At 49.0% G+C, this 18,802-nt stretch overlaps 1 protein-coding gene across 1 annotated transcript in view; it reads right to left on the bottom strand.

Annotated features, from left to right (window-relative positions):
- Positions 1-17,906, bottom strand: part of DNAH1 (dynein axonemal heavy chain 1) — an 83,460-nt gene extending 65,554 nt beyond the window's left edge. The window contains exons 1-11 of the mRNA XM_063348172.1: positions 17,893-17,906; positions 17,157-17,238; positions 16,837-17,016; positions 12,237-12,286; positions 7,272-7,521; positions 6,612-6,684; positions 4,013-4,187; positions 3,366-3,522; positions 2,707-2,839; positions 1,068-1,229; positions 273-525 (exon numbers count right to left, since the gene is read on the bottom strand). Of these exons, the coding sequence (XP_063204242.1) occupies positions 273-525; positions 1,068-1,229; positions 2,707-2,839; positions 3,366-3,522; positions 4,013-4,187; positions 6,612-6,684; positions 7,272-7,521; positions 12,237-12,286; positions 16,837-17,016; positions 17,157-17,238; positions 17,893-17,906 (1,529 nt within the window). The remainder of the gene's footprint in view (positions 1-272; positions 526-1,067; positions 1,230-2,706; positions 2,840-3,365; positions 3,523-4,012; positions 4,188-6,611; positions 6,685-7,271; positions 7,522-12,236; positions 12,287-16,836; positions 17,017-17,156; positions 17,239-17,892) is intronic.
- Between the last annotated feature and the right edge of the window lie 896 nt (positions 17,907-18,802).

Raw genomic sequence — 18,802 nt, 5'->3', positions numbered from 1 at the left:
TGCATATGAAGTACATCTACTTCATCTGGGAACGCTGACAGATCACCCATCCTGTACACGTATCCCTGGGGCTCTTGTCCTACCTACCTCTGATGACACTCTGGGCAAGAGAGTGGTGTACATGTACACAGGCTGGAAGGCACGTGAGATCCACAGTCTAGGAGTTGGATGCTCAAGATCTGCCTCCATTGCCACTGGCTTTGTAGCCCTCTGAATTCCTACAATGTTAATGGACTGAAGGCTGAGACCCAAACATGTAATTGATGCTTTACCTCTCCTCTTTCTTCAGTTTGGGAGTATGCATAGCCAACAGCTTCATTTTCTGCAGGCTCTTCTCACTGATGCTATTTAGTCCATCTGTGGGCATGCAGTCCACATACAGGTGATAGAGTAGCAGCGCCTGCGTCTTCTTACGCAAGCTGTTGGCAAAAGCTACTCGCTGTGCAAACACCTGGGGATCTTCGGCCAGAAACAGTAGGCAAACTCGTGGCACCCAGTACTGGCATGACAACAATGGCGCTCTTCCTGGGAAATGAAAATAAAACTTACAAGAGCCTACAGGGAAAACAAAACTCAGAACAGCTTGCAATGCTTACAGCAGCTTTTTTGATGGACAATATAATTGGGCTGGCTTACTGGAGATCAAAATGAGGGACCAAAGCTGAGGACAGCAAGAGACACGGAGCATGGAATTAGGAGCATCTCCAAACTCTTTCAAGAGGGGGAGTACTTCATCTTAATCTGTCCACATTCCCCCTCAAAATGGCATTGTCCCAGAAAGACCATCATTTAACTTTTCTTGAAGGCAGGAAAGATGAGAGACAGAGAAAAAAGAAAGCTATCTCTAAAGGGAAGGCCTCAAATAGGTTGTCAAGTCAAGGTATAGAGTTCTCTCCCCTGGAGGTTTTTCCAGAGAGGTTAAACAGACATGTGTCAAAAGTGATAACAAGGGCGAGGAATTAAATGACTCCTTGATGTCCTTCCCCGCTCTATCTAGGACCAGAGTGGGTAATGGACTGGGTCTCAGAGTATATTCCAGGTCCCAAAAGGCCTTACTCAAAACACACCTTCTGGAGTTATTCCTCCATTGAGGATGGGTCTCCCTTCTTCATCCCTCACCAGCCCATTCTTATCTGTTTTATGGACCAAGTAGAGCTCTGTCTCCTTGTCATAATCCAGAACACCAACATCAAGCCACTTGTAGATTAACTTCTGGCTTTTGGGGTCCTCTGAGAGAATCAAGGATTAAAACAGGGTTAGTCCATCCTCCTGGAGGCTACAGCAAATGGACTTTCCTAATCAGTGTGGTGACGCGATAGTTAAATCCATTTAATAGTTTGAATTTCTCTCAATCTCACAAAATTTCTGCTATGATCAACTAAATAATGAACTACAGCTTAGCATTTCCAACTGTTTGCACACACCAGACGCCTCCATTTTCCTCCTCTTACCTCCGTGGGTTCCCCGTGGGCCATCCTCTTACCTCCTGCTTCAGGTACTCCCACTCACTCTTTGCATCCATAGTCTCATATTTGGGTCCCGTATGCCCCTACATCCTCTTTCAGCCTGTACCTGAGGACCCCTCTGCCTCCCATTTCCTTCACCCCTTGATCCAGGACCCCTCATTACCCACATGGGTCCTGTGGGGATCCCATTCTCCTTTCCCATGTGCAGCTCTAGCCCTGTGTCACCCTCCACATGAGTCCTCATTCTGCTAATTGGGAGTGGGTGTAAAACCCTGTGCCTTCTCCCCCAGTCTATTATTTCTCTGGGTCATTCCCAGGGCATCCAACTCTTCAATGTTCAGGAGGTGCTAACCAAACAGATATATATCTATATCGATATCAATATAGATACAGTTCAGGACAGCATTATAATGAAGTTGAGAATGGATGCTGTTAACGATGGGTCTGAGCTACAGGAATTTGCAGCAGTGCTGGCACTATACAGATGCCAGTGGTCTCATCTCCCCTAGGGCCTAGAGGGTCTGACTACTTCTGTGCAGAACAGTCCATTCAGCCTGGAGAGTGATGAGGTGCAGTGTGCCCCAAGCCAGCTGCAAGCAGAACTCAGCCATGACGTGCTGGCTACCCGAGGATCCTCACAGATTAGGTTTTATGCTTAGGTTTTGCAGACAGCCAAGCCTCTGGAGGTTGCCCCTATATATATTGAGCAGTCAATATACATGCCAGTTCCCATGCTTTAAGGCTAGTACAGATGTGTTGATATGAGCTGCAGCCACAACTGGACACCAGTACAGCTATACCTAGTGATGCCTTCTCATTGGAAAGGCTCATCCACATCACTTAATTTGCCCCAGATTTACTACTTGGATTTTCACTGCAGTCGGAACTTGACTTCTGATCCTGCACTCGCAGTGAAATCCAGGCAAAATATACTGTGTTCAAACTAACTTCATGATGATACCTACATATCAGTAAAGCGAAATTTTGACTGTACTGACTTTCAGGCACAAAAACAGGAGGGAAAAAGGCAGAAGCTTCTTCTAAAAACGTGGAAACAGTCAATCCAGGGCAGCACTGACAGCCATTGATATCCCTGGTCTCTTGGTCTGTCTGCCTGAGCCTGGTGAGAATGAGTTATTGCTTTTCTGCTATTCAGAGCTGCATTCATCAGAATCTACACGCTCCCTTCTGCTGAACGGGCCTGTAATTGTTAGCATTGCCTCATTCATTCAAGCTTTACCGTGTCCTAGTACATCATCTGTAGGTAAAAGTGCTTTTCCAGGCACTGGCTTTCTATCATGAGATCCTGGCTCCAGTCCTAGCGAGATCCACTCTTCTGGAGTTCGACAGTCATACTCGTCATTGTCAAATATCTAGAAAGCCAGGACATGAGTGAAATGAAGTCTTACTTCAGAGAGAAGAAAATACCTGATACAAAATTTCACGAGAGGAAAATCAACATACAGTTCCTAAATGGGCTATAAAAAGGGAAAACAGTCCAGATGCAAATGCTGTGCTCACCAGTCTTCTCCCAAACAGCAATACCTGTACCTCTATCTCTCTCCTAAGGAGCAGAGATCACCGTCTGGAGGTGTCTCACACAATAATACTGCTGACTACTGCACCCAGAAGGAAACATGAGACAACCCTTTTTCTTCAGACATACAAATGACAGTGAGGAGCACCCCCAAGCACTATTAATTCTGTTGAAAGTTGTGGGCACCCTGCAGAAGATGCTCAGCATCTTGTAGAGATCCTTCAGGGCCCAAACCTGCTCTGAAGCATTTCCTTCTTTTATTGCTTGTTGTATCAATGATGGCTAAATGCCCTCCAATTCTCAGAAACATCCCGTGGTATAAGCAATGAGATAGATCACAAGTGTCAAACATGCTCTCTTACCTTTAACGGGAGGTAGATGGGAAAGACAGGATCTTTCTTCTCCTCAATAGTTGGCATATTGTCAAGATCGTGGTGCCTTGGCATCAGCTGATTGGAGTCTATCCCCTTGTTGGCTAAGAGCTGAGCAATATCAAAGGTGAGATAACGCCGTCTTCTCCTGTTTTGAATCAGATGGGGAAATAACCACTTAATGCACCTTTCTAGATGCATGGGCTCCCATGCCTACAACTCCGCTTTTTGATCACACACCCCCATCAGTAAAAAAATTTTTGACCACACCCCGCATACATCTGCAGAATAGAACAGTTCCATTGAAAGGGACGTATAACGATCACCTAGTCCAATTTATAAATTATATACATGTATTACTGTTCTAATATATTATGCACATTACAGAGCATACACAAAAATAGAAATTAAAAAAGGATGAGCAAAAGATGAAATAAACACTATTAAAAAACCCAGCTTTCACCCCATCGAATTGTCTTGTGCACTCCCTTGTGCACACCCCACTTTGGAGACTGCTGCCTTACAGGATAGTATTTTCCTACAAATTTTTGACATGTCATGTCTTGAAAGCAAAAATCCACACCCTAATCTGCTGTGTCCACTCCATAATGATGTCTAGACACTTTCTGGTTACTTACTTCTCTATCTCCATCTTCTGAGAGCATTGCCCTGGAAGCCCTTGGAAGGCAATTTGCACTTTGGGCTTAAATGATTGTACTGGGAAATCTGACTTGATGAGTTTCTCAGTGGTTGGTCCAATCACTTGCTTATCCAGGACACTTCCAAAGTCCTCGGGCATCTTGAAGGTTGTGACTATGAGCCAAAGAGAAACGCACATCTGAAACCACCAGATATCACTCTGCTTCGCATTCACACACACAGGAGGACTGTGCTGTCTCCTGGGTTGTCTGCAGAAGTCACATCACTAGATTTGCGAAAGAAATCAAGCAGACATCGAGCGGGGAAACAGAAAAGAATACATTTTTTTCCTGCTGCAAGATGTCATTGTGGTTTTCCAGTATCAAAATGACAGCATAGAAGAAGCCTCCACAGAGAATTACTGTCATGCACCTTATTAGGACGTAAGGCACTGACCTGGCTCTAAGGAGCTCTGTTCTGTTCCCAGTTTTGCTACAGACTCTCTACATCATCATGGACAAGTTACTGCCTCTAGTGCACAGCTTCCGTCACTCTCAGAAAGGGGTGGGATTCCCCTGCCTCCCTGGGGTGCCCCGAGGCCAAGAGTCAGTCGTAGTTGGGAGAAACTTGGTCAAGATGGTGATAAAGGGCTTATGAATATTGCAGGAGAGAACGAGCCACTCGGGTCATCTTTAAGTGGTGAAGTCCTCATTCACACCTTACTTGGGACAAACCTATCCTCAGTTTTTGCTCAAGGGAACCTCCCACTCACATCAGCAGGGGTGTGAGAAAAAATTGAGTCAAACAGCTAACAATCTCACGATTTGGCCAAATGTTTTCAACAGAAATTTGGACTAAGCAAAAAGCATACATTTCCAAGAATTGGCTGAAATTAAACCATGTCATTTACCCCATAAATAAACCAAACTGTTTACATTGCTAAACAAGCTGCAAATAATAGAACAGCAGCAAACTGGGAATTTGAAGCTTAACCTAAATTAAGTAATTGCATGCAAGCTTTAAAAAGCACTATTCCCTAGACAGAGCTATGCATTGAGCTAAAAATAGATTTTGGTGGAGGGAGAGCTTTTCATTTGATGAACTTTCACACTTTACCAAGGAGAAACTTAAGGTTCTGGCTTGTAAGGGGGTATTTTGGATGTCAAGCTTTGGACCAGTCCTTCACCCTACTCCATGTGCTTTTGCTTCCTCATGGACACAACCCCTTGATTTTAAAGCAATTGTGTAGAGCAGCCAATAATGCTGAAGCCAGGCATGGTTCAGGATGATCAGGTACCAAAAGGGTCCTCTAAGAGGTCATTCCCTTGTCCTTCTTAAACAGCCCCCGACACAGCCCTTGTAGCGTACATTGTCTGCTGAGGGACTGAAGGAAACAGCCACTCAACTGGCTCCTCTCTTTGGAAGGGCACCCAGCCTGGAATAAATACGATCCTAAACATTTGCATTGTCCATATCAACACACATGCTTACAATAATTTCAAGGAATCCCTAAAATGCAAAGGGTTTACTATAGCTCCTTTAGCCTCATGTATATCTCTTGCTTGGGGTCCTTGCAGAATGGCCCTGATTTATATTTGTTGTCAGGGAGCACAGCTGTTCCAATTTTGTCACTTCATTGTTACAAAATCCATGGCACCATCCATTATGGCACTTTGTGCACTATCAACTATTTATGTCAATACTTAGCGTTTCATTTGCATTTACATTTCCAGCTTGATAGCTTCTTCCCCCTTGAAGAAGCAGCAGATCATAAATAGAGATCTGTCTCCACTTGTTAGGGATGAGTCTAGCTTGTCAAGATTCACTTGAGGATGCAGTCATTTGTCCTCACTCATGAAAATAACTGTCACTTCTAAGCACAGGAAGGTGGTATATATAGTTACCATCTTTCTCTAAGACTAAAGTCCTCTCACATGCACACTTTCACCCACTGCCAGCCTGCGATCCATATCCCCAAGGGTGCTCTAGGGGCCAGGAGAGTGCTGGCAAACCCTTCAACCATGCTCTGTTCCTATAGTTGAGCATCCATAATACAACAAGCGCTTGTAAGCAGGTGGGACCACAAAGACCCCTTGCATCGAGGGAGAACAAGCTGCCCTGGGGAACAGCTGGATGCAGAATGAATAAACGAAAGAGGACCACAATTTTGGCTATGGGTACCTAGATCCTGAACACAGCTCTCACGGGCAGGTCCCATTTTCACAGGAAAGGGGCATTGCTGGCTCCATACGCAATGGTAACTCATGCAAATTCATATGCTCTCCAGGCATATAGCCCATGGGACCAAACTCCCATAGGCAGCAATGCAGTCTACTCTGAACCCTGGGGGCAGTGGATATATCCAGCAGAAAAGGGAGAGTGGTTTTATCACCCAGTCAGATCACTTTGCTCCACCTCTAAAGTCACTTTTCACAGGACATTCAAGCCGCTCAGCACCATTCCTGGCACTGACAGCCGAATAAAAGCAGAGCACTAAGCTAGAGGCATAAGCCTAGTTCCCAGCATCTTTGCTACAAGCAACCATTATAGTTATGGCCCCATTTCCTGCCACGTCATGTTTCCTCTCAGTATATTTACCTTTAGGGGTGTGCTGCTCGAGATCCGCCTGTTTTAGCAAAGCGTGGTACGTATGGGGGCCAGCACAAACATCCTGAAACGCAGCAAGGGAAGCATCAGAGATAACAAAGCACACTCGTAGCACGGTGAAAGAGTGGGTTACAGAGATCCAGAGGGAAAGTGAGACTGTAAGACCAACATTACCAGAGCTTTAGGGACAATTCAGACTGTGAGTAATGGTCAGAAAAGGCTCAAAGAGGCACAAATACCTGGAAACTTCAGTCCAATGCACAGAGAGGCAGGGGATTTTATCAGCAGAGCGCAGCCTGATATCAGTTTAAGATATGGACTGGGGTCTGATTAGTCACACAGTCATTAGGATTTTACTTCCAAATATCATCTGCAGTCACAACCACATGCCTGCCCTGCTATCCTGGCATCCTAAACCCAGGCAACATCATGACAGGTATAGCACTGGCCACTGAGGAAGGCAGGGCAACTATGATCAGGAAGAGCCTTACAGCTTCATTTTGTAAGTCTCAAGGTCTTGCACAAAGGCCCCTGACCAAAATGAAGGGCTAGGACCTGGGTCAAAAGCTGTATTTCTCCATACCAGGTGCACCATAGGTCTTTCCATTTTAGAAGGACAGTGGTAGAAAATGAATTGCTCTTTGCACTTACCCTTGAGATGTTGGAGGCTCCTGGAGTGAGAACATCAGCATAAAATGTCTTTTGTCTAAAGGACGAGTATTTTTTTGGTGCCTGGTTGCAGCTATCAGGCAGCAACAAACTTCTTCCTGTACTGCAGTCCCAGCATGAAGCCTCATTGCTGGTATCGGGAGGGTTGGGGCTCACACCCAGAGAATTTGTGAAATCCTTCGTTGCTTTATCCATCTTAGGAGAACAATACTGTGACTCAACCCTGGACTTGCTAGAGCGGAAAGACATTGAGCCTGTTAAACACTATCTTTGGCACTCCTCCACACCCTCCCACCGCGCTGGATATCGTTGACTTGCTAAGATGAGTGGGTAACAAGGTAGGTTCAACCCCCTGCTTCGATACCAAGTGCTGCCTTCCTGACCAGGGAGCCATTGGTCTCACGTGGGTGACTCGTTGGCTCACTAACCCTGGGGAAAGAGAGCGCTTTATTATTCCAGATGGATTTTGGAGGGGGAAAACAGGCAGTACGCACATGAAAAGCTGCTTTCCTGAAGCAGCAGGGGCTTCCCAGATCTGCGGCAGCATTCAAAAGGCTGCCAGGAGAATTTAAGTAAACTGGGACTACAAGAGAAGTGATACTTCACTCTACCCAAATCCCTTAAAACCTTGTCACACTTGACTCCAGTGGGAGAAGGCTACAGTCTAGATACCAACACAGCTACTCCCAGGTGTAAAGTCTGACTCTTTCATTTAAATAATTCAGGAGAGATGTTTAAGCATCGCCTAACGAATATTAAAATATAGCCAGAAGCTCCCCTCTCTCTCCACCTGCAGGGGATATTTTTGCTGGTGATCTCAGCTCACAAATAATTTCTACTTTTCCACCTTGGGAGACACAAGTCCAGGCAAATATCACAGCTGCTCAGCTTTATTTTATAAAAACCTTCATGCACTGAGTGATACTAATTAAGAGCAGCCCTCGGACTTCCAGCACGATGATAATGCAACCCTTGATTTTAGGCTTGTCTAAACACAGAGATGACTACTGTAACTAATTAGTACAGCTAAAGTGACACAAGCCCCTCCAGCCTGCAGACACACGCGCCGATGTAATGATGTACACATACCCGCACAGCTTATTCCTATGAATTATGAGTCAAAGCTCTCTGTGGTGTCTCTCAAGGCTACTCCGAGTGCAATGTGGCTTATTCATCAATTCCTCCTCAGGGCTAGAGCTAAATTCCTCATCCAGCCCTACCTGACTAACGGCTTGTGTCCCCCACCCTTGCTAGGACCCGCACGTCTGCCTTGCTTACTTCTGGAGGCCAAGCCTCTGCAACAGCCTGCTACAGGGAAGTCTTTCTAAAAAGACTCTTTCTTAAGACGGCCTTGCCTGGTCTTGCGGGCTACAGCTGGCACAGCACCTATCCGGACTGTCAACCTGACGTGGAGATGACTACACAGCATCCTTTCCTGCCATGCCCTCTCTGCTCTTGAACAGAGTAAAAACTCTGCCCGTCCTATACTCTTGAACAGAAAGGGCGATATTTTTTTCTAAATTTCACCTTGCTGCCTGTCTGCAAGAATGAATCAGGTACACACAGCAGAGAAAACATTACATGCATGCCGGAGATAAGAGGGAATAACTGTGCTGGTTTATTACTGCAGGTTCAAGCCAGTGCACAATTTTGAGAGGTTGAATCAAAAAAGAAATCAGATAATAAATCAAGGTTACCATGATGCGAATCCTTTAAGTGAAACTGAGTAAACGAACAGATTGGAGAGACCTGGGAGACAAGATCAATAATACCCCCTCCCCTCCTTCAGACTAGAAAATCTCAAATCTTTCCCTTCTCAGCTTCTCTTTGGCGCGGCAACTGGAACCTCATACCCTGAAAAATGAATTTTCCATGGAGGATTTTGTTTTTATTAGCTATTTTATGCTCTGGCCATATCTATTTTAGCAGCCCAGCAGGATTGATTGGTATCAGCCAAGATCCAAGGATTCCTGATGAATCACTGCTGGACTTTTTTGTGCCTGCTGCACCAGCACAGAGAACAGCAGCAAGGCAGAATGACCCTGCAGTGGCTCTCCTGATATGTCACCTGAGCATCCTCTTTCTGGGAGCAGGGCCAGAGGTGGTGACATGACTTGTCGTACTTTTACCTCTTAGGACCAGAATCCTAAACCCATCCAATTAAAAAAGCTAACTCCAAGATGCAAGGTTTATCTTGAATCTTTAGCAGGGTGAGCGACTGAACCCACTCCCAATTTAGAAGGACTGGCAATCTCTGCCTAGAACCAAAATAATGTGGCTGCTGATGATGACGGTCAAATTCCCGTGATGGGGGAAGTGTGTACCAAGCCTGCCCACAGCAAGCCTAATTCTTCCCTGCTTTACTCCCTCTGTACTCACTCACACCTCCGTCAAGTCCTTCCTGAGCACTTATCTCAAAATAAAACAAACCCTACTCAGTGTCCAGCTCAAAACCATCCGTCACGCTCTCCCAGCCGCACAGAGGGAGGGTCTGGTGTTTGTAACTGCAAAGAAACCTGACACACCTCCCAAAATAAAGAACAAAACCAGGCTTTCAAAGTTTTCCCAGCAATTCCCCAGACAGATGAGTGGAACAGCCCGTCTGAGCACGCTAAAGCTGATATAGAGATGGGAGAAATGCTCTAAGCGCAAAGCAAACCCTACTCTCCTGCCACCCCAGCTGCTGGGATGTGGCCAGGGTTTCCAGCAAGGAGGTTTCCCAGAGGATGGTGGGGAGCTTGCTCCGGTGCCAGCCTCCAGCTAGCAGGTGGTTTGGTGCTCCCACTCAGCTCAGGAATGGTCTCAAGGTCGGTTTAAAAGACAAGAAGAGAGACAGTCTCTCTTTTATTCAGCCTAGCTGCTGAGCCAAGGGGTTTATTGCAGAGCAGCTCTTACCCAGCCTCCAACTCCACCAATGGCACCTTCCACCCTCCCGCTCCCCCAAAAGTGACGAGCAGCATGCAGACTGCAGGGCTGTCCCCCCCACCCTCCATCCGAGGGTGACCCCAGACCCTTATCCCTGGGCAGCAGAGCTTGGTGTGGGTTGCTGAGGGTGTCAGTGATCAGAGAAGGGAATGCCTTCCACCTTCCAGCGAGCACGTGATGACAGCCCAAGCTTTCAGTCAGCTCTGCTAGAGCAACTGCCGACGGTGTGAAATAGCTCGCACTCGAGGATTTCTCAGTTGCCTGAGGACTCCTGAAGAAAAGCAGTGAAACTGCCCAGAGCCCTGTTAGTGTCACACTCTGGCTGTTGCAGCTGCGGGCAAGAGGCCATCTGCACGCCACATTCGCAGCCTTCAATCCCTTCCTGCTCGGAGCACTTCCCTCAGGGCTGGAGCTCCTCTTCCACAAGGTGAGGGGAAAAAGGAGTTCAGCTCACAGGCAAGTGGATGAGATGTCTTCCTGAAAGCAGATCCTCTGCCCACCTCAATAACTCTTTGCTCTCCGCTGCCCTTCTGCCTCCAAGAGCATCTCCCTGCTCTTCAACGGCAAACATCTGGCACCAAGCCATCCCAGCTTTAGCTATAATAAGCTTTGAAAAAATCTTTTCCCGACTGCTGAAACGCCTATCTCTCCGGCAGTTCAGTCATGCTCTCTCACACCTGAAAAGCACGTTTCCTAGATATACCAGGTACATTATACTATGCTAAATTGAACTATTCAAAACGAGAGCATATTTTAATGGCACTGCTGACACAATATTAGCTACAGCGTCTGTGTGTCATTGTGGCAAAACTGTAATTACAATTTCTCAGTAAATCCAGGCTTTACATATCCAAGAAGCCAAACTCCCACGTGTCTTCCTCAATGTCTGGTACGAGCTTTTTGATCTGTTGCCTCTACTTTGATTCTTTGATCCAAAGCTTTGACAAAATGGACTAAGAAAGCCTCTTTTCTTTCAAAAAAGGTTCTAAACAGCTAAAAATTGCAACAGAAAAAGAGAAAAGTACTTTAACAATAATATGGCTTCTAAGCAAAACTGCAGATTGAAATCTAGTAGTCATTTATGTGAAATCTATCTGTGAATAACCAGAACCCCAACTACTACATCATCCACACACCAACATGTGGAAATTGCTTCTTCCTATAATTTAAGCCATATAGATGAGCTCAGACAAGGTGATGCACTCCCAACAAACTGCTTTAAAGATTATCCTCTACTTCAAATCTCTTCTACTTTAAAAAGGGAGTTGAAAGTAATTTTGAGTTTTATATCACCCCGTTCCCAGTGACAATTTGCGTGGTTTTAAAATTGATTTTCTTCCCGGTTTTTAAGAGCATTCCTTTCTCCACGGGAGAACACCACACAACCACCACCAGAACCTGAGGACGCAGGGGGGAACTGCAAGATGGATGGCGAACAGCATTCCTCATTACACAGAGTGCCGTTAACGACCAGGTTACACCACCCGTTTTAAGGTTATAGCCATGGTGGGTGTTACGAGACACCACACAAAGTATTTAGACCGTGACTCCAACAATGTTTGTTTCATTTATGAAGCACAACAGCCTCGGTTGCTACCGGAGGGCAGGAGAAGCCCCCCAAGGGCAGTAACTAATTGTGCTAATTGCGGCGATGGCAGGGAGCGAGGCACCCCGGCTCCTTGCGACCCCACTTTGCCCCAGTGGCGGGGGGGACACCCCGCTTCTGGCGGTCTGAGGAAGCCGAACCCTGCCCGACATTTCCAGTGCCTTGAAACACACGAGGGGGACCCCCTCATCACCCACACCTGTCCGTCCGTCTGTCCGTCCGTCCCCCGGCCCTCCACCCGCCCAGGCCTCCGTCCCTCCACCCCCGCTAGGCCCAGCCCGGCGGGGCCCCGTTCCCCCCCACCCCAAGCCCCTCCTCAGACCCCCCCAGACGCCGGACCCGCTCCCGGCGGCGCTGCCCGGGCCGGGGGGCGGCCTACCGGCGGGTGCCCAACCCTTCCCGGTGTCGGTACGCACCGGCCGCCCCGCCGCGCACCGCCTGCCGGCGCCCGACGCCGGCCTCGTTGCTACGGGAGGAGGGGGCGGGCGCAACCATCCGGATGGCGGGGGCGGCGCCCCCCGCCTCACCGCCCCCCCACCGGCGGTTGGGCTGGTCCGGGGGAGGTGCCGGGCGGCCGCACGCCCCGGGCGGTGGCGGGAGGGGGTGTCACCTCCGGCGGGTGGGCCGCCACAGAGCCCTCACGGCCAGCTCAGGGGCACCGCCACGGAGCCAGCACAAACCCCCGGTGCTATCTCAGAGCCACCACCACTCAGCCCCCTCCGCCACCTCTGAGACAGCGCCACTGGGTCTCCTCAGAGTCCCCACTGCCACCTCAGAGACACCACCACAGAGCTTCCACTGCCACCGCAGTGGCACCGCCACAGGGACACCACAAACCCCCACTGCCCCTTCAGAGGCACCATCACTGAGCCCTCTCAGAGCCTCTACTGTTACCTCAGAGACACCACAAACCCCCACTGCCACCACCACTGAGCCACCACAGAGCCCCCACTGCCACCTCAGAAACACCACCACAGAGCTTCCATGCCACCTCAGAGGCACCAGAGAGCCATCACTGCTTCCTCAGAGACACCACGGAGCTTCCTCTGCCATCTTGCGAGACACCACCACAGGGACATCACAAGGCCCCCAGTGCTACCTCAGAGGCACCACCACCAAGCCTCCTCAAACCCCCCACCACTGAGCCACCACAGAGTCATCATCAAGCCACCACCCATCACAGAGCCACCACTGCCAATAAAGCCACCACATAACCACTCCTACCAAGCCACCACCACAGAGCCACCGCCAGCCCTTGCCTCCCAGGGCCGCCAGCCCCAGGGTGTGGGTAGCAGGACATCCCACTGAGGAGCTGGCACCCACCACCAAGTACCTCTGGGGGACAGCCCCCTTTCCCTGTCCCAGGGAGCTGAGGGGCTAGGTGCCTGCTGCTCCGTTCAGTACCACCTTCCTCACCAGCTGGCTGCCAACCCTACCGGCAGCTGTCCAGGAAGGTCCAGCAGATCCCTCCTCCATCCCATCCCCAAAACTGTTGTAGGTGGATAGGTTGTGGAATGTAGAGCTGCACAATAGTTTGTCTACAGCCAAGCTTATGTACCCGTGAAAGTCTTGAGTGGTCACACCTTAGGAGGTCACATCAGGTGGGAACGGGCGACTACCACCATGTGCTATGACCCTGGAGAACATGTCAGAGGGGAAGGTGGCACTGGGTCCTGCTGGGAGGGCCCTATCAGGCTGGTCCCTTGGGGAGGGGATGCTGGGGAAGGGACAAGGAGCGACAGCCCCACAGGGGAGTGAGGAAGAATAGGTTTGGATTATTTTGGGGCAGCGGGAGGAGACGGAAGAAGCAGAGAGGAATGCATTTAAGGAGGGGAAAAAAAAAAAAGAGATCTAGTGTGAGGGAGTGCAAAGGGCAGAGGAAGAGGAGGAAAGGATGAAGCAGGAGAAGAGAGTGGAGGCTCCTGCAGGAGGGGAGCCATGGACAGGGGCTGCTTCGTAGCCCCTTCACCACCCAACATCTGCCAGCCCTGGCCAGGTGGGCAGAGAACTGAGAGCAAGTCCTGCTGCTGCACAGCTCTGCACCCAGGACAGGTACCAGTCCTAGAAAGCAGGACCAGAGGAGCAGAGCTCTGCAGGGCTTCCAGAGGACAAAAGAGCCTGAGTCTGGCCTGAGGGACACCTGCCTTGCCTTGCGTGGGGGCAGAGGGGCTGTCAGGATGACACCAGGGTGGGGGGACATGCCATGGGGAAGCAGCAGAGCCCAGGCGACGAGCACCGGCTCCAGCAGCCAGGTTGGGGCTGGAGTGGAAAGGGCCTGGGAGTGAAGGGTGGAAGAGGCACTTGTGCCATCCGAAAACTTGCAAAGCAAGGGGATATGAGGTTTGGGCAGAGAGAGGTGGAAGCTGTGGCAGGCAGAGCCTCAGGGAAGAAACACAAGCTTCTACTGGTAAGAAAGCTCCCTCACAGCAATGCTCAGCTCCCGCCAAGGTGTTCTCTGGATCAACCCATTCTCCGGATCAGCTCGTTCTGTGGATCATCCCAGCACATCAGGGAAGTCTCTGTGCAGATTCACACCCTGCAACAACCTGCCCAAAGCAGTGGCTGCTGGAGAAACTCTCAGGTGCAGGTTCTCCATCACACTGCCGGCTTTGCTGCTTTATCTAAGAAAGGAGCGCGTGCCGTCTTGCCTTGATTAGGTTTGATATAATTACAGCTCTTGCTGTAGTTCCCAGGAGTCACATCCCAGATGGTTCCTCTGGCCAGGAGGAAGTGATGGTGGAGCTCCTTCACCCTTTGCATGGGAAAAATACCTGTCTGTTTCATGCTGGCTTTGTCTGCCCTGCAGTGGGTTGGGATGTACAGCAGATCACCTTGTCCCTGCGGTTAGCTGTGCTTCATTTTTGACCAGGCTTTCAAAGTTTGACACAAAATGCTTCGGTGAGTCAGGAGATGAAAGCTGAGCTGTTTCGACTGGCTGGGCCTTCACAAACCCACCAGGCCAGAACAGAAAGCAGACAGGTATGTGAGCCACCCCGCTCTCCATTCATGAACGATTCATTTCCTGACCTGCCTTCAAAAGGGCCTTCTGGCTCCCCAGAGACTTGCTCCCAGGGTGCACTGACACCGTGTCCTGCTTCCATAGGTGCTCCTTTAGCCCAGGATGGCCAGGCAGGGGAGTGTGAGACCTAATTAATCACTTGCAAAAGGCAGGTTCAAAATGGCAGTGGTGGCAGTTGGCACAGCTGAACATCTCTGTGCTTTCTCCTTCTCGCATCAGACCGAGCTGAGATGCTGTCCTCAGCTGGGCCAGCACAAAAGGTTCAGCGTTGTTTTTCTTCTGATAGTTTTTCTTCCCACTCCTTTTCTGGCATGAGCTTTTTTGAGGCCACAGTTCCACCCATATTTACAGGTGATGCTGAGTTCCCAAGAAAACCGTTCTCCAAGAAGAGGTTCCCGAGTCCCTGCTGAAGCAGGGTCATCTGTGACTTACCCAGGATTTCCCCTAGTGCAAGGCTGTTTTGGAAGAAGGAAAACACTGCTCTCCCTGTCTAACCAGCCAGACCACTGGCATGGTGAAACCATGAGCTGGGGACCCACAGCGACAGAGAGAGCTCTCATCTCCCCAGTTACCAGACATGAGAATCAAATGAATTTCAGTACTGTTAGGATGCGAGCTGGCACTGGGAAGGGGAAATCCGCGAGACGTGCTAATGGTTCATTCTGTCTTGGAGGCTTTTTTCTGTCTTCTCTCTTACATTGTCCACGAGCTGCTGGAGTTCCACTTTCACCCCTGTGGCTCTCATACATCTATCCCAAAAAAATTGCTCAGAAAACACCATTGCTAGGAGAGTGTATCACACCAAAGCTCGTTCCTACAGAGAACGGCCTTCCTCTAGTTATGGGAGGAATAATAAAATAGCAAAAAGCCCAACTTCTGTGGACCTCAGAGATGATGCGCTTGTTGTTTTGTTTCATCACTTGCACCTACCCAACGTGGGTGGCAGGCCCCTTCAGATTTAGCAGTGTTTCCATACCCACCCCCCACACATTTTGCTGAAGGTGTAAATGATCCTCAAAGCACAAGGCCACTGGAGAATAAGGCCCCAGATTTCTCTGTCTCCACACCTACACGTGTTCCCACGCACAAGATACAGCATTAATCTGGAGTAAAACACCACATGTTGACAATGCCAACAGTACATTTGACAAGAAACTCCTTAGATCAGACCCCAAAATGCAAACCCATGAGAAAGTCATGAAGCAGGGGGAGTCAGGACAAGGGCTGGCTTCGTGTTGCCTATGCTCTTCTCCTGAAGGGGCAGTTTGATTCTGGCAAGGTGATATCAAGCCAGATTCACCTTATATTCCTCCTGCTTTCAACAGCGCTCTCAGCACAAAGCTGTTACCTTGAATTCAGGCAGGCTGGGACCAGAAGAGCAGTTGGTAGCAGCCAGCTGCAAATTCTGCACTCTCCAACCACAATTTTCACTGCAGCCTCAAAAAAATGAATGAGACTTTGACCCCGATAGACTGACGTCTTTGTTGGTTAGCTTTCTCCCTCATCTCCACCACGGTGCCACAGCAAATCATCTCCCCAGGGTGCATTTTTTCACATTCGGGATCACACCATCAACCCAGCCAGAAGGCTTCCCCACGGAATTTGCAGGCAGAGGTTGCTTCTCCAAGGAGGGTGAGCAGAAAACATGGGGCTGGCCAGAAGTAGGAAGATGACAGCAAGGACTGCCAGGGCCAAGCCTGAGCAGGCAAGGAGCAGTGGTGATGGAGATGCTAAGCAAGCCTCAGCTGGTGAGATCTCAGCGGCGGTGGGCAGAGAAGCTTGCAGTAGGCATTTTTTTTTTTTTTTTTTTACACAACTGGTTCTGCTGAATTGGCCAGAATTGTCTCAAACACAACCACCTTCTCCATAGGGCTGCAGGTAGAAAGAGCCTGTCAGCCACCAGTGAGCTGGGAGACTTTTCCAAGAGTCTATATGTATTTTATGAGGACCTTGATTTCAGAGGGTTAGTGGCAGAGATGCCCCTGAAGATCCCACACTCTGGCTTCCAAATCCCCTGAGGTTAAACCCTTAAATTCCTCAGAAGCCTCAGCCAGATAAACGGCTGAGATTTCATGCAGCCCAAGATGACATGCAGACAGGTCGTTTGTCAGGACATGCACAGGGGGCTTGGAGCTCCGTAGCTCCTCCAGCAAACATGGTGCAGGCTCCTCATCTTGCTAGGAGAAAGCATCAAAATGGGGCTGTCAGTCTAACCACTGGCACCCCGGAGCATAGAGGTAGGTGGCTGTAGCCTTGCTCTTGCACAGAGGGGGCCACTGACAGCTGGGACACGAGTCATCCCAGGTAAGAAGAGTACCAGGGTCTGCCTCACGAGGAAGCCAACATGCTCCGTCTGTACCGGGGAGGATGTAGCCTGAGAGGTGACATTTCCTGGCACTCTTCAGAAATTTCAGAGATTCACATATAAACACTCCTCAAGCATGCAAAACACAGCACTCGGGAGGCTATAGATAGAGCCTGCTCTCTTCTAGGGAATTTATCACCCGCCCCCGGTGAAAACGATCCTAAAAGAACTGCAAGCCATTTCTGAAGAGCTACTAGCAGTCTTACAACTCAGGCATTCCCAGACGACATACAGGGATCGAGGTCCTCGGCCGATTAATTTTGAGTGCTCAAGGAAGTTCAGGGGTACAGTTGTTTTTTTTTTTTTAAACAGGATCTGAAGAAATGACTTGCCCGCTTTTAAAAAGGCTGGACATTTCCCCTGAAGGTCCCAGAGGAACATCAAGCTTTTTACGAGAGAGACTGAGACATCTTGGCTCGCTGCTGTAAGGGCACTTGCTGGGGAGTGTGGGGAGCTCTGCTTCAAATCTGGACCAAACCCATCAGGCTCAGTGTTAAATCTACTCTCAGCAGGTAAGCATCAAAATCATCTGGTTTTGAGCAAAAATTCCATCCTTTGCTGACAAACAGTAACGGATTCCTGCGAAAAGCCTTTCTTTCAACCAACTGGCTTTTGATCAAGGAATCCCCAACCTGTTCAGATTTTTTCCGCTTGTAAGCACATGCCAAAAGCCGGGATAGATCCTTACCTGAACACCACCATGTCAGAAGCTGTACCGAGCAGGGCCTGAGCCGACGGGCTGAACAGAGCAACAAAAATCAATGCATTTCTTTGCACCAGGCCTTAGAAGAGGTCTGACACCATCAGAAGCAGAGGTTCACGCACACCGATGTGTCAGAGCAGCATCTCCCCACATGAGAGGGCAACCCAAAAATGTTAGACTTAGAAGGGCTTCAAAATACACCCTCCTGACACTTGTTCATCAGCTGATTTATTGCACCAGGTGCCAGCCTGACTTCCTGCCATCAGTAACACAGCGCTGTCAGTACCTGGGCGTTCATATCATTTGTCTGGCTGGTTCATCTACTCTTGAGGTACCTTCTCACTCAGCAGTGAGTATTCCCATAAAGAGCTCTCTCACAGGGAAACCATTAAAAACGATTGGTAGAAAGCAAAAAAAAATCCAAGTGTTTTTTGCTGCTTTCTGTCTGATTTTTGTATGCAACTGTGACTATTGTAGCAGTGTAAATATGAACATGAATACAAATATGAAACCCAGAGGAGAATGGAAGTTGAGTTTGGGCATTACCTTTTGTTGCAAGTCAGCCTGCCTGCCCTGCATTTGGTGTAAAGGGAATTACTGGCATGTCCATCCTGCAGAGCATGGTGACATTCTTGGGTATCCCAGCAGGGAAGAGATTCCTGAAGATTAAGGTTGAGCTTCTTTCTGCCCAAAGAAAGTGTCACCCACTTAGTGAGTGCCAAGTCTTTTGCCTCAGTGCCAGGAACAGAGCTCAGAGTAGGCAAAATCCAAAGGAAGCAATGGTTGCGGCATTGCGTGAAGAGAGCTAACTGGGAGAAACTGGGCAATCAAGTCAGAAGAATTATAGCTTCCAAATGCGTATCGTCATCTTGCAAATTCCCAGCTCTCCCCCTGC

This window comes from Chroicocephalus ridibundus, chromosome 10, assembly GCF_963924245.1.
Source record: "Chroicocephalus ridibundus chromosome 10, bChrRid1.1, whole genome shotgun sequence".
Lineage (NCBI taxonomy): Eukaryota > Metazoa > Chordata > Aves > Charadriiformes > Laridae > Chroicocephalus > Chroicocephalus ridibundus.
The sequence above is the reverse complement of the archived record's forward strand: the minus strand, read 5'-3'. Positions and strand labels throughout refer to the sequence as shown.